Here is a 15859-nt window from a genome sequence, read left to right as displayed (position 1 = left end):
GTTATCCAATTTCATACTCTTACTTTTAATTGGGATACTTTGACAACTTGCATTTAATTAATTACTAATGTTTGGTTTCACACCTACCATCTCAGTTTGTTTCCTATTTGTCTGATCTCTTCTTTGTTACCTTTTTACTCTTTCTCTGTCTTCTTTTGGATTAAGACATTTTTAAGTGATTCCATTTTCATCTTTTCTATTTGGCTTATTTATTAAAACCTCATTTGCTTAACTTTTTTCTCATGGTTGTAGGGCTTTACAATTTGTGCCTTTGACCTCTCACAGCCTGTCTTAAAATAATAAGATACTGCTTCATGTATGTGGGAATAAAGACCTGGATGTCTTTCCATTTATTTGTGGCTTGTTTAATTTCATTTAGCAGCGTTTTGTATTTCTCAGGTAGTCAATCACATTTTTAAGAAATTATAAAATGGGAAATACTATTTTATATGTTACTGTTTTTTCTCTTCATTTATCTCTCTGTCCTTCATTAGATCCAGGTTTTTCTTCTGGTTTCATTTTCCTTCTGTCTGAAGAACTTTAACATTTTTAGTTAGAGGTGTGAGAACTCAGTGAGTGCAGTCCTGGAAGCCAAGTGAATGAAGTATATCAAAAAGGAGGGAATGCTCAACCTTGTTGATAGGTTCAGAAATGTGAGCCATTAGAATTGACTGTTAGATTTAGTAACTTGTAATATGAAGTATCTTCTGATGAAAAGAAACAATTAGATAAAGGAAGTGAAATTCAGTTCAGGCATCCATTCATTAAATGCAGGTTTTCATGGACCCAACAATTCTAGGAACTTAATCTAAAGAGGTAATTACTTAAAGTAGGTGCTGAAAGGTCATTGCGGTGTTGTATATTATAGTAAAAACTTTAATGTCCATTACTGGCTGTACTAAGTTAAAGGATGAAGTAAACTGTTGCAATTAAAAATAAAAGTGTAGGTCTACAACGACATTGAAAGATGTCCATGACACATGGAAAAACGGTTACTGAAGAGCATGTTTCAGACAACTTTCATTTATATGTGTAGTTTTCAGTCTGTGTACCAAAGTACAAATGATGGTTGTCTGTGGGTGGCAGTATTTGATTTTTCATTTTTTAACTTAATTTGGATATTTTCTTTTGTGAAGTACCTGCACAAGTGTTCTACCAATTCTTTGGTTGTGTGTGCTGTGTGTGTTTCCTTAATTGATCTGAAGTGAGGGTTTTTTTTTTTAATGTCATGGATGTATCAGCAGTCTTTTCTCACTCTGTGGGCTGCCTTTTTTCTTTTAAATTTAATTCTTAAAAAAAGATTGAGGTGTGTTTTGTATGTTGTGAAATTTATCCATTTTGAGTATGCAATTCAGCATTGCACCATCACCATTAAGTCAGTTTTAGAAATTTTTATCACCTTTTCAGTGTCTTAGTAATGCCTTCAATGAACAGAAAGTCTTTATCATAATCCAGTTCATCAGAGTTTTCTTTCTGGTTGGCAGTTGATGTGTCGTGTTAAGAGAGCTTTGCCTATTCCAGGGTCTTGAAGATGTTCTACAGTTTCTTCTAAAAGCTTGATTATTTTGCCTTCACATTTTAGATTTTCAGTCTATCTAGAATGGACTTTTTCCCCTTTGGTGAGAATGTCTACTTAATAAAGTATTTTATTGAAAAGAGCATTCCTTCTCCTGTGCACTAAAGTGCCATTGTGGTGTTCAGACAGGTGAACTCATACGTGTAGCTGTGAGGTAGGATGCTATTTTGTTCCACTGATCAATTTGTCTTACCTTTATGCCTGTGCAACATTATCTTAGTGACTACAGCTGTATAATAGATCTTGGTATCTCATTGTGTCAGTTTTCTAGCTTAGTTCTTCTAGATTGCCTGGGTTTTTTAATATTTTCATATGAATTTTTAAATCAGCTTGATTTTTGGGAGGTGGGAAAAAAGCTTGCTGGGATTTTGACTGGTATTGTGTTGAATTCATTCTCTTACTCTTACACGTTTTTGGTGGATTTAGCTTTCCCCAGTTTTCATGAAATGATACACAACCCTTGAACAACAAGGGTTTGAACTGCAGAGGTTCACTCATGCATGAAGTTTTTTCAATAAATATATTGGAAAATTTTTTGGAAATAAACAATTTGAGAAAACCTTTTATCTAACTTTATTGTAGGAATATAGTATGTGATATATTTAATATACAAAATATGTGTTAATCGAATGTTTATGTTACTGGTAAGGCTTCCGGTCAATAGTAGGCGTTAGTACAGTTTTGGGGGAGTCAAAAGTTATTCATGGATTTTCGACTGTGTGGGGCTACCTCTGGTTGTTTAAGGGTCAGCTGCAATCTGACAGGTACTCAGTAAGTGGCAGCTACTAACCTTATAATTCATTGCTTTATAATTTATTCGGTAGTTTTATGTTTGAGTCTTTGAAGAATCTCCCAAATTATACTCAAATACAATAATAGAAAAAATGATTGTGATGTGATATTGTATTTCTCCACCTTTGGCTGACATCACTGATAGATGTTTTCATGTTTCTTTTAGAACGATTAATAGAAGCAAAAAGTAAACATGTTTTTCTAGTTTGTTATTCTTTCCTCCCCTGAGTTACGTTACATTGTAGGTGCTTTGCACATGACATTTCTTTTCCTGCAACTTAGGCAGTATTATCCCTGTCCTATAAAAAGAGGAAACTGAATCTGAGAGAGAGGTCAAGTAACTTATTGGAAGTCACACAGTTAGTTTGTCATTGGCAGAGCCCAGATTTTGCACTGGGGACACGGGCTGTAAAGGTTCGCTCCTTACACTTCAGCAGACTGACTCCCCTCATGATGCCATTCTTCATGCCTCAGTGTCCTTTGACCATTCATCTGTGACTGTTTCTAAAGCACTTTCTTTTTCTGCTTCCCTTTAGTGAATATAAAACATTTTACAAGTTTTACTTTAAAAGCTCTCTTCAAAGTGTTAAACACTAGGAACCATTTAAATGCACATTCTCCACCGCCTTGTCTGCTTTCTTCTGGGAGACTCCTGCAGACTTGTATCCATCTTTCTTTTGGACCTTTTTAAACAGTCAAAAATTAATGAGGTGTTCTTTTTTTATTTGGGGGTACTAAGAATGACTTCCTTTCTGAAAACAGATTTTGCTTACCACTTTTTGTGAGGACCAGAAATTGTGTTGCACATTTTGAATCCTTGCTCACTGTAGGCAGTTTGGAAAATAAGGGAAAGGAGTGAGCAGAAACAGAACTACCATTTTTGTCATTATAATTAATAGGGAGGTTATAATAACTATAGCTAATATTTATTTTCAACAGATATTTATTATACCTCCTTACTTTAGTAGTGTGCCAGGAATTGTCCTAGTGCTAAGATACAGAATGAATAAAACAGCCAAACTATCTCTGCCCTCTGGAGGTTAAATTTGACTAAAGGGGTCTTTATTAAGTACAAGGGTTATCTTTTTTATTTTCTCACTCATCCTTTCAGGGAGGCCCTTTTTTCACCTCAGTTTTATAGATGAGGAAATGGGCACAAAGAGGTCAGATGAAATGCAACATTATCTGACCTCTGCTGGAACATTCAGTCATTTCCTTAGACTAAGCTTGTTGTATTTGGGGTCTTGTCATAGATTGTTTACTCTTCAGTTTAATTTTAAAAATCACTTATCCTCACTGTTAAAAAGAGATGTGTCCTCTTCATGGGAAATTTAGATCGGATATGTCATCATAATGAAAATAAAAATTACAGAGATAATCATTAGTATTTTAACACTTTTTCTAGTTAATGTTGTAAATGAATAGATAAATATTTAAATAGATTGAATCTTATTTATAAAGATAGAATCATGCAGATGTATTTTGACCTGCTTTTTCCCCTTTTAAAATATAGTTTAGACCTTTTTCATATCACTATTCTTTTAACACAGTATTTCCTTAACTTCAGATAGGTGACTACAACCTTCACAGTTTTTGACCTGCCTGCATGCTATTTGTCTTTTTGTTTACATATTTTAAAAATCAGAAAGGGGAACTACATATTATGACTGGAAAATCAGTGGCACTTGCTGAGAATGGGTTACTGTAAAAAGTACCATAAAAATAAAACCAATGTGACATTATAGCTGGATACTGTTTGTTACAGTAAACTAAATAGGAGGCCACCTCTTTTTTATTATCTTTTGATACAACTAGAACTGGAAGAAAGCTGAAAAGGTAATAACTTCTGCAGTATGGGATTCATTGTACTCTAACACCATTGTAATCTAATACCGCGGGTTTTCAGTGTTTGTGTTTTCACAGGAAGAAATACAGTTTACATTTAGACCTACCACACATGAGCGTGTGTGTGTGTGTGTGTGTGTGTGTGTGGATGTGTAATTTATATACATATACATAATATATATGTGTTTGTGTATTACATACATATACGCCCACACATTGCACCCCCTCCATACTCTTACCAAATGTAATTTGTTATATGACAAATGTATTTCATTGCCAAATGCAAGACAGCATGGATTTTAAGACATGCCATAATTTTATGTAAAGCATTTCCATTTTTAATTGTAAGATGCCATTGATGATAAGGAATACCTAATTTCAGAGATGTTGAAATGTGAAAAAAAAGTGTGTTAAAACTGATGAAATGGGGGATATCCTATGTATTCTTTCTATTTCAGTCTTTTTAAAAATGCTGGTTATCCATTAAGTTGATACTGTAAACCATAATGGTTTATAACCTGCAATATGAAAAACACTAAATTCAAATTTTAAAATATTAATCCTGACTCCTACTTTACATAAAGATCAGTATACCTGAATTTTAGATGTAAATGTAAAAGGTGTCTTCTAGACTACTACATCGGAGACTACCTTTACTCCTTATGAGTAACACTACCTTAGGAGAAGAAATACTTCTTAATCAGGACACAGAAACACAAATTATAATAAAGGAAACAATGAATAGATTGCACTTTATAATTTAATTAACTTCTGTTTATCAAAGGACATCATTAAGAGATCGAAAAGTTAAGCCACAGATTAGAAAAAAGCATTTGCAACAAATACATTTGAAAAAGGATTCCATTCTAGACTTTTATATAAAGAATTTCTACAAATCATAAGAAAAGAGCATCCAAATAAAATACGGTAAAGTTTTAAGCTGACACTTTACAAAAGAATATATCCAAATGGCTAATACATTTTTGAAAAGGTGCTCAACAGCATTAGTCATCAGAACAACAGCATTAGTCATCAGAAAAATAGAGATTAAAACCACAGAGAAATACTACTTACACAACCAACATAATATTAAAATTAACAAACAACGATAATAAATAAAACACCAAATCAAAGCAAAAATTCCCCCAAAACCCATACCTGGGGAGCAACTAGAACTCAAATACACTGCTAGTGAGAGTGTTTATTGGGTGGAATTACTTTGGAAAAGTTGGCAGTAAATACTTGATGACCTAGGTATTCACCCTTAGTGTAGCCCTGACAGAAATACATACTCATGTACACCAAAAGACAAGGCAAAATTACTTGAAATACCACAACTGGAAATGACCCATGTGTTCACGAATAGAATGAACACTTTTTGCAGTAACACACAGTAGTGAAAGAGAATGGTACTTAAGAATCTCACAATCATGATATGAAGCAAAAGAAGCCAGACTCAAAAAATATGTATTGTATGATTACATTTATATAAAGTTCAAAATTAATCTAATAGTGGTTACTTTTGGGGTGTTAATGACTGGGAGGTAACATGACGGCAGTGTTGGGGCCCTGGTAATGTTCTTTTTATTGGCCAAGCTACACTTGAGAATCAAGCTCTTTACTGCATTTCAATAGAAGTATTTTTTAAAAGAACTAAAATTTCTACTTTGTATCATGTTTTTAAATGATACCCTATTGTTGGACATTTGCATAGTTTTCTACTTTTCTGTGTTAGAAATTGTTGTAGCTACCATTTTGTATAGGTCTATAGTGCCTTAGGATAAAATTGCTATAAGTTAAATCATGTCCAGTGTTATGTAGTACTTTTTGAAGTTATATGCTGATAAATATTCTCTGAAAGGTAACAATTTGTAATCAGACCAGAGAGCCAGAGTCCCATGGTGTGTAAAAGTTAAAGTTGCTAATTCGATAGGTGAAAAATTACATCTTTTTTTTTGTTACTGTTGATGTTCATTTTTTATGGCTATTTAAATTTCTTGTTTTAAAATATCTGTACTTTTTGTTTATTTGCCTATGAAGGTTTTGATTCTGGTTTCTTAAATTTAAGATATCTTTTTATGGTAAGTTATATCTCAGATACTGCAGTATTTCCCCTAATGTATTTGTCTTTGAAATTTGATTATGAACATTCACAAGTTTGAGTGTTTTTATATAGTCAAACCTATATTTCTATGTTTGGTATCGTGCTTAGAAAGCCTTTCCACTGTTCCCTGAGTTTTTGAAAATTCTGTTTGCTTTTAGTAGTTTAATTGTGGTAGTTATTCACACTTCTCTTTTTATCCATAGTATATATTGTCATGTGATAATGAGATAGCATTTTAACTTTTATTTCTAATACTCTTTCTTGCATTAATTCCTTTCCCACCAATTTAAAGTTCTAACTTTATCATATAGAAATTCCTAAGTGTAAATGAATGTTTCTGGACTTTGTTCTGTTTCATTAATCTTGACTTTGCCAGTACCACACCGCTTTTAATTATTGTAGCTTTTAAGAAAAATGTTAATATTTAATAAGATAAGCATTCCTCTCTTTTAAAAAATAATTGGTGGGAAGAAAGGAAGAAAAATTTTCTTCTATATTCATTGTTCCAGATACTTCAGTATAATTTTGTCATGTAAGGTCAGTAACAGCCAAATACCCAATACCCAGTTAGAAATTGGAGTGGAACTACAGGTTAGGTAAGTTAGAAGAGAAAGTACTACATTGCAAAACCATATAACAGATATCAGTCACACTCCCAATGGACCTAATATTTATCATTAATTTTTATTAATATTTATTATACATATGAATTTTATTCATTATTATTATTATATTGTAGGAAGAAAACAAGAGTTTGTTCCTATATTTTAGTATTTGTGTGGAGGGATGAGAAGGTGTCTGATTCAACTGATTGTGGTTGGAGTCACTGTATTAAACAAGGTCATATGTGTATAAATGCTTTCATGGCATTCTTCCTTTTGAGTTGCAAGATGAATATGAGGGATAGGGTCTGCTCTTTTTGGACAAACTTTTCTTTTTCCAAGTGAATGCTTCTGGCATTCCAGTGATCTCATTTTCCAGCAAAGTGTTTGTAAGACTTAGGCTAAAGGGGAAAGAATTTGAGGCTAGACTAGGGGTCTGGGTGAAATTCACAATAACAACACAGAAGAGTTTGGTTTGCCTGTGCCAATCATTGTTCTGTGTATTTATTTTTAGAATTTTTGGCCAAGTAGTAATTGGCAATCTAGATTGAGACTTTTCTTTGTGGTCTAAGCATATAGTAACCTCTTCCTGATTTCTAATTGTATTTGAGATTTCTTCTGTGGCTTAGGATGCTCAATCAGTTTTCTTTATAGTTTCATGGAAAATCAAGTTTTTAGTGGTTGATCCACTTGATCTATCAAAGATAGAAAGGTGTTTAAAAAATTAAAAAGATAATTCTGGCTTTTTTCCTTGATGTACTTTGCAGAATTTTATTCAGTATATAAAAGCATACATTACCCTCTTTATAAATTTTGCCTTTTAAAGAACTTTAACTTTATGTGATTCAGTGGTTTGACTTGTGTATTGCTTTCTTGCTAGAATGACTTCTGCTTTCCTTTTCATTTGAATTTTCCTGTTATGTTTTTGCTAATTCCTTTTGCTTTGTGTGTGTGTGTGTGATTTTTGTTATGTTTACCCTTGTGGGCAGGGGAATGCCCAGATTTAATTTCATTTTATTGAAAAGGTTGGAAAACACTTGAGATGTATTCTGTATAGCGACTTATGAGTAGAACAAACCTAGATCTGAGTCCTATGTCCTTGTTTATGAACTGTGTGACTCTTGACTGGTTCTTAGTTTCTCCTGTAAAATTAGAATGTCTACTTTTATATTTTTTCCCTGAAGATAAAAAGACAGTTTGTGAAGTAAGCTAGTACAGAGACTTACAAAGTTAGATAATAGCATTTTGCATTATGTATATCTGTCATCCTTAATATCTTAAATCAAAAAACTTCAAAACACAAGAGGAAATGGCAGAGTTACTCCCATGTTTTCCAGATCTTTTGTAGTTCTTCTTGCTCCCTTTCAGGAATAAAGATGCTTTTTGTATGAAAATCTTACATTGTCTTTGTATTTCTCATCATGAAACTCAAAATGCAGAACTTGCAGCATTTTTCAAGTAGGAAATTGATTCCTCTTACATAACTCTTAAAGTAGGGAATTTTCAAAGTGAAATACTCATTGTTAGTTGGTGGCACCTACTGGCAAAGATCTCTCATTGCTTAGAACCTGTTGTGCCTATGCACAGACTAATCACAGATGGCAGCCCAGGAAGGGTGATGGGGAATAGGAATGTATTGTATTTACCAAAGTGGGCCTTTCCTTTGTCTCCCAGAAGTATTTGGTGAAGTGGGAGGAGGAAGGAATTATCCCATTCTGTTGCCCTAGTCCAGTATTTGCCAATATGTGCCACACTGTTATTTTAAAAGGGGGGTGTACATATTCACTGTATTTGGAGAAGCTAGATAGAACTATCTTGATTTTTAAATTGTGAAACATTACAGAGCCTTTGGTATCTTACGGAAGTGTATGGCAACCTCTGAGGGCAGAGGTGGGGTAGGGGAAGAGTGAGTGCTCATACAGGGCACAGCATTGGCCAACCTTACTTAGACCTTGGAACCCATTTTTATTTTTCTCTGAGCAACTCTTATGTCGCCTGAAACACTCTTTGGAAATAATCCTCTGATCAGTGTAGCTTGCGAGAGTATTTTCCCTATGGCATCTTCTCCTGAAGATATTTATGAGAGGGTGAACCTGCATTAGATTGTTGTGGTATTTGGAAGTTCTGAAATGTTACATATTGGGCTGGAGTCTGTCATGATGGTATCAGGGCAGTTTCCTTAATTAGAATGGTGCTACTACTACATGGACAAAACCATTTGCCATAGCAATGACCTTAAAACAGAGACACACATGAAAATTACCTGGGAAACATTAAAACAAAACAAAACACAGCACATATGCCTAAGTCTCCATTTACTCTGGTGAGCTATTTGGTCAGAGTCATGCTTTGCTATCTTACTGTGATTGCACATGACCTCATGATATTTATAGTCCTCATCCACACCCACAAGTCCATGGATCTCTAGTAAAAAAAGCTCCTGGTATTAAGTGTCTCCAAGCAAATCTTACCCTAAAATTTAGGTATCTACTACTCCATGAATTGCTTGGCCACGATGAGATCAGACTGTGTCTGAAGAAATTGTATACTGTCACAGGGGCCAAAGAAAAAAAGCCTGAAGAGAAAGAAAGGCCAGGTCTGAGATGGCAGGGATTTAGTATATCTTCCCAAGGAGGCACCAACTTTAGAAGTTCACAATTGTAGCAGTAGCTCTCAAGGGGAGGGGACAGTTTTGCCAGCAACTCTTCCCTCCACCTCCCCCATTTGGTAATTTGGAGATACTTTTGGTTGTCACAGTTAGGGCAAGGGAGGGGGTTGCTACTGGCATCTAGGATATAGAGAGGTGAGGATACTGCTAAACCACCCCACAGTTTGACATAACAGCACCCTCACAACAAAGAAATATCTGACCCAAAGTGTCAGTTTTACAAAGTGCCTGAGTCTCACTTCTTCTTCCTAGATTGTATCTTTCATTGGAAATAGTATCAGAATAGGAAGGTCTGCATTTTATTTACAGGTGATGCTTCTTTGTAGATGTAGGAGGAAAGAGATGATGAAAATGTAGGAAATGAATAAGCCAGGTAGGTATTTCAAAGAACTTTCTTTTCCCAGAAGTGTTGGAGACTTAGTGAAGATTTCAGCTCTCAGATTGGCTTACCTCATGGTTTCATCTGAGCATTTGGATGTAGGAAACCACCTTCCTATTCTCGTAGAAGGCTCATTGTTTTTTCTTACCTTACTTTGGAACCTGTGACCTTGTGTCTGTTATTACACCTTTAAGGAATAAAAGTCAAAGTGATTTAAAAAAAACCCTGTGGCTCCTATAAGAGAATTTTCTGTTTTGCCATGCTTCTTTATCTTCCAACCCCATGTAGCAGGCTGAGAAAGATGATGGGGATAGGAGAGGAATATATTATGTTTATATTTTATATTTTTATACAAAAGTGGGCGGTTTAACAAAAGTGGGCAGTTCCATTGGCTCCCGCAAGTATTTGTTGGTAAAGTGGGAGAAGGAAGGAATTATGTCATTGTAATCCAGTATTTCCCTGTATATGCTTAGCTATTATTAAGAGATATTATTGTAAAAGAACGTCCATGGCCAACAAACTTGGGAAAGCTGGACTAAACTGACTTAACATGATTTAATTACAGGGCATTACAGAACCTTCAGGGTTTTAATGAAGTGTATTGTGATGTGTGTGTGAGGATGGGAGTAGCTGAGAGGAAGAGAGCACATGTGGGAGCACGCAGCGTTTGTCAGACCTAATTAGGACCCTGGGCTCCTTTATTTACTCAGCATCTCTTAAGTCACCTGGAACGCTCTTTGGAAATATCAGTGTAGCCTGAGAGCAGCACTTTCCTTCTGGCATCTTCTGAAGGCCTTAAAAGTTGGAAAAAAAATGTGTGATGGGGGAGCTTTTCCAGCTACCCAAACCCCCTAAACCTGGGATTTATTCAGTTGTATTATCTTTATCCACTTCTATCAAGTCTTTAGAGAATAGTTGCTATTTTTATCAGAGGGGTTATTTCCTTTATAAATAAACACCATTTCTCTATTTTGGAATGAATGAAAGGAAGAATTACATTTTCTTACTGTAAAAACAGTAATTTATTGTGTAGTCTATGGGGACTTCTGACTATATTTCCTCCCTAAGTGAGAGCAGTATTAAGGTAGCTTAGGTCAGAATAGCTCTGGCAGGTTCAGGCTCCTATATTTCACATTTTTAGTTCAAAACACTGTACATATATACCTCCCTCATACATTTCCTGTGGGGTGTCTGGAGACATGGGGATAGGGACTTAACTTCACATCACTCTTCCACTTTACATGTTCAACTCTTCATGTTTCCAGACAAGTCTTTATTTTTGCCAGTCTTTCAGAACCCAGGACATTATGATGTTGCAAGGATGGCTTTGTAACTACTAGTCAGACCCAGGAGATGATGTACTGAGTCACTGTTCCCACTTTATTCATTCCTCTAAGGAAACCTGCCATGATTATTAATTAATCCCTGAGCCCTTCAAGATAGCAGAAAAGGAAAATTCCATGGAGAGAGAAATACTCCTTTTGTTTCTCTATTCTTCGTCTCCTTCCCATCAGGGTCATTTATTGCTGCCAACACTCGTGACCTGTTGGGTGCTTGGACACACTGCTTTCCTCTCCAGTTCATGTTTGGCTTTCACATACGGAGCCCTGCCATCTTGTCCCTCTCCCTCATTGTAGACCTTGGTACACTGGGGCTTAAAAGGTTTTATTGAGGAAGCCATTTGGTTTTCTCCATAGGCAACCATCTGGAGCTATTTTGTCAAAGTCTGAGGTTAGAAAAACGTGAGAAGTTAACTTTTGGGAGAAAGCAGCACCTTCAAAGAAGGGTGTGAACAGATGTTTTGAATACCGGTTACACACCAAGCATTACTGGGTAGTGTCTGTCTCCACATTTCTGTGGTTTGTTACTTGTCCATGGGTGAAACAACTTGCTCAGTCTCTCTCTCTCTCTCTCTCTCTCTCTCTCTCTCACACACACACACACACACACACACACACACACACACACACTCTCTCTCTCTCTCTCTCTCTCTCTCTCTCTCTCTCTTTCTCTCTCTCTCTGTCTCTCTGTCTCTGTCTCTCTCTGTCTCTCTCTCTCACACACACACACTTCATTCTCTCTCTCCCCCCTTCCTTCCTCCCCTCTCTCTCAGTGACCAAAGCAGGATTCCAACTTCTGTCATTGGTTTCAAAACCTTTGGCTTCTGTGTCACATTATACTGCATCCCTGATCAGAGCCAGTTGTGTGACCTGCAAAGCATTAGAGTTTGGTGGTAATTTTTCTGCTATTACCTACATTGAATATTTCCAAACAGATTGTTTGGAAATACTGTATAGACCCAAATGTTTTACGACTTGAGCATAAAAGATAAATAGGGCAAATTTGAGGGATAAACTTATCCCCAAAGGCAATAATCAGAATCTTGTAAACACTGATAACTTAAACAGATCTATAGGATCCTTTTGAATAATGCTATGGGACAAATGTTGTAGTTTAAATTTTGTACCCCAATCTCAGGATTTTAGGTTTGGGAAAGAATCTGCCCATCCTTAAATGAGTTGTTGTTCCTTTCAGAACACAACTCTCCTACTTCCCCTTCTCATTGTTTCCATTTAGCCATTAGGTGGGAGCTTCAAAAGGGAAAATCCAATCATGTATAATCTCTAGTTAATGGGCATCTATTTGCGACTTGGTCACCAGAAAGAAGAATAGCACAGTGCCTCTTTGTGTAGTAAACACAAAAATCAAAAGCTAATGCATTCCTAAGGCGAACCAGATTGTTACTGGCTAACAACATCCTCATCTTCAGGGAAAAGGTTGAGGCACCCACCATGCTTGGCAAGGGAGATTGCAAAGCCATTCCAGAAAAGCAAGGTTATGAAGGGACAAAAGAGGCAGGGGGCGCTTCCAGGGCTTTGTCAGTTCTAATTGGTGATGGTTGAGGTGGATTACTGAATAGCAAACATTCTAGTAAATGTTCTGTGCAATCATCAGGAACTTAGTGGGTCTCTGGGGTTTCTTGTCACTAGTAAAAGAGTAACAGTGCCGATTGAGGAGAGCTTCAGTCTCACTCCCATAATTCAGCCTGTTTTTTTAAGCATGCCCAACCTGCATAAATAAAGACTTCTGTCTTTTGTCTAGTCATTAACTTTCTGTTTTATGAAAGATGAACAAAGCCCCCTTGACCCAAAAAGGCATGTGTCAGCCACAAGCCAAATAGCTCTTGGGTTTGTATTTGTACACTCTAGTTTGGGTTTTCAAAACTATATTTTGGTGTAGTTATTTAGGATTTGCAAAACTTGGCATAATTCAAATAACCTGTTTTTCCCCCCTTAGAACACTTCAGTTATGGAGGATCAAAATGAAGATGAGTCCCCAAAGAAAAGTACTCTTTGGCAGGTAGGAATGACGGCGCACAGATAAGATAGCAATTGACTTACTGCAGATAAGATGTTCCCTTAGCTCATGTCCACAATGAAAACAAGAGCAAAGCTCTTGTGCAATTTTCCTCTGTGCAATTTTACTAGTTTCAGAATTCACCCTAATTTATCTTCTGTTCCTTAGGGAAGTGTCATGAATACTAAAGAATTTTGGAGTTTTCTCAGATTCTGAGGTGGCTGTAGCCTAATATGTTTTGTCTCTGGCCACTGTCTAAGCCAAAGGTAGACAGTGGTGGTGTCTTTTCTCACCAGAGTGGCACCGTGCCACACACCGGTGTGTGCACTGATGATGTTTCCTTCCTTCTCTCCTGGCTCTGTTTTAGTTTGCTAGCTTCTCTCCCAACCCCCTAGTTTTTTTTTTTGCTGGGCTTAAGAGGAAGCATGTAAAGATGTTTTCATCAATAACATTATGGTACAAGTAATTTTCCCCTTCATGACGACGCAAAGGCAAAACAAATCTAAATTTGAAAAGAATAATGTTTAAAAAAATATTCTCTGTGTTCATCTTATTTGAATTGAAAGGGGTAGATTGTTAGCAAGAATGAAGTATCCCCAACAAATTGAAGGTGGAATGAAACAAAGCAACACAATGCCAAGGAGGTCTTTCTGGGTCAGGCAGGTGGTTAGAAATAGAAGTGGAAGATAAACTATAGAATTGTGCACTTGCCGCTATTTTAGGGGAACTGGGTGCAGGCTGACTTCTGTTCCCTCCTTCACATTTGGTAGTTTGCATTAAGAATTCTCTTCATTTACTATTTATTTGTCAGTTTACAGTGGTTCTTAACGTTTAGTCTTTCTGTTTTTCTTTCATCTGTCTGATTCAGTTAGCTCTAGTTAATGTATACCAGTACTCTAGGGAAGCTGGATGATTAGGAGCCTGTAATAACACTTTAAATGAATATAACCCTTTTGCTTATCAAATGAAATAACCCTTTTGCTTATCAAATGAGATAATGGGTGTGAAAGTATCTTGTACATATTAAAAAATATACAAATGCAAGTTGTTACCATTATATTTAACCTGTTTTATAAAAGCAATTATTTTGGCAAGTTATTATGAAAAAATATAGAAAGAAAAGGGGTAAGGAAAACGTATGTAGCTTTCTTTATCAATAGGCACTTTTAACATTTCATACTTAGCCTCCACTCTATCTTGGTGTGTTCCGCTTCACAGAAATTACTGTGATGATAATGCTGTGTACAATTCTGCATCTTGCCATTTGTTCTCTGATATTGTTTCATAAACATGTTCTCTTCTTAGTAAAATCTTTCATAAACCTGATTTTCATAGAGTACTTTGTACAGATGTAATTTGCTTTAACCAATTGTCTATATTTGTGTAATTATTTCTAATTTTTCTCTATTACAACATGATGATGAACATCCTTATGGTTAAAGTAGCAAAAATGCTCCTTATACCAACTGATATTCACCACAGCAAAGAATTTTCACTTCATTTGACTTGTTTTGAATGCTGATTTTTTGGGTCTGTTAGATATGGATGTCTTACTGTAAGCAACATCAAAAATTTCTGTTCAATGCTGCCCTCTGTTGGTATCCAGTGTCAGTGTGTTCTCCCTCACCCAAATCACAGCACAAAGGAAAAAACATGCTTACCTAAGGAGGTGTTAAGATAAATGGCGTGGTAGAGATAGATACATTCCGACTTTATACTTCTAAATGTGGGCATAAGACCTTGCTAGACAGGAAAGATTTATGTGATTTTGTCAAGGAAGGCCAAAGACACCTTTGGATATATATAAAGGATGTCTTCTTTTAGGGATGGGTTCAGTCCACTTTTAAGTTTGGGGACATATGGATAACAAAAGCACTTTGTTTTTCTTCCTATATAAGACTTATGAGATAAGCTGCTTACGGGATTAATATATTTTGTAATGCAACTTTTTAATTTTCAAAGTTCTCTTGTATGTTACTCCTTCGGTGTTACATATGAAGGTGTTAGCAGAAGAATGATTGGCAGATAGCTTGCTGGTGTTTGACAAAAGCATTGAGGTTATTTTATTGTTAAGTAGGGAAGTTACTGAGCCTCACAGGATCAGCAGCAGTTGTGTCTTCAGCCTAGGGATTCTTTTTTTTTTTTTTTTTTTTTTGGATGATATTGTCCAGATGCAGTGTATGTAGTTCCCACTGTTTAAAAATATACTTGTTTTATGCAAGGACATACACATTTGATGAGAAATGTTAGTATAGGGGCCTGTGGAATATCAAAAGCCTCCTATATAAGATGAGGAACTTTTCAGGCATACGTGGTTTACCATGAGTCACTTTCTGCTAGGTGATCATAAGAAGAGAGTGAAAGTCTAAACTCCAGATCTGGTTTGCCAGCAGTGTAGTAGCCCAGGAAACAGTATGAAGGTTGAAACTGTTGGGAAAAATGAAGCTTTTAGGTTGAATTGCTTTCAGGTTTCTCCATTAAATAGAAGAGTGGTTTTCAAATTACGGTCCACATAATGGACTGACAGCATCACCAC

General features: G+C 35.9%; 1 protein-coding gene across 6 annotated transcripts in view; it reads left to right on the top strand.

Annotated features, from left to right (window-relative positions):
- Nucleotides 1-15859, top strand: part of FBXW11 (F-box and WD repeat domain containing 11) — a 140587-nt gene that overhangs the window by 87903 nt on the left and 36825 nt on the right. For 4 of the 6 annotated variants that reach the window (XM_036884713.2, XM_036884710.2, XM_036884712.2 and 1 more), the window contains one exon: nt 13264-13326. The exons of the other annotated variants lie outside the window; for them this stretch is intronic. In XM_036884713.2, the coding sequence (XP_036740608.1) occupies nt 13264-13326 (63 nt within the window). The remainder of the gene's footprint in view (nt 1-13263; nt 13327-15859) is intronic. 6 annotated transcript variants of the gene reach the window in all.

Source organism: Manis pentadactyla, chromosome 2 (genome assembly GCF_030020395.1).
Source record: "Manis pentadactyla isolate mManPen7 chromosome 2, mManPen7.hap1, whole genome shotgun sequence".
NCBI lineage: Eukaryota > Metazoa > Chordata > Mammalia > Pholidota > Manidae > Manis > Manis pentadactyla.
Note: the sequence above shows the minus strand (reverse complement) of the source record. Positions and strands in the feature narration are given on the sequence as shown.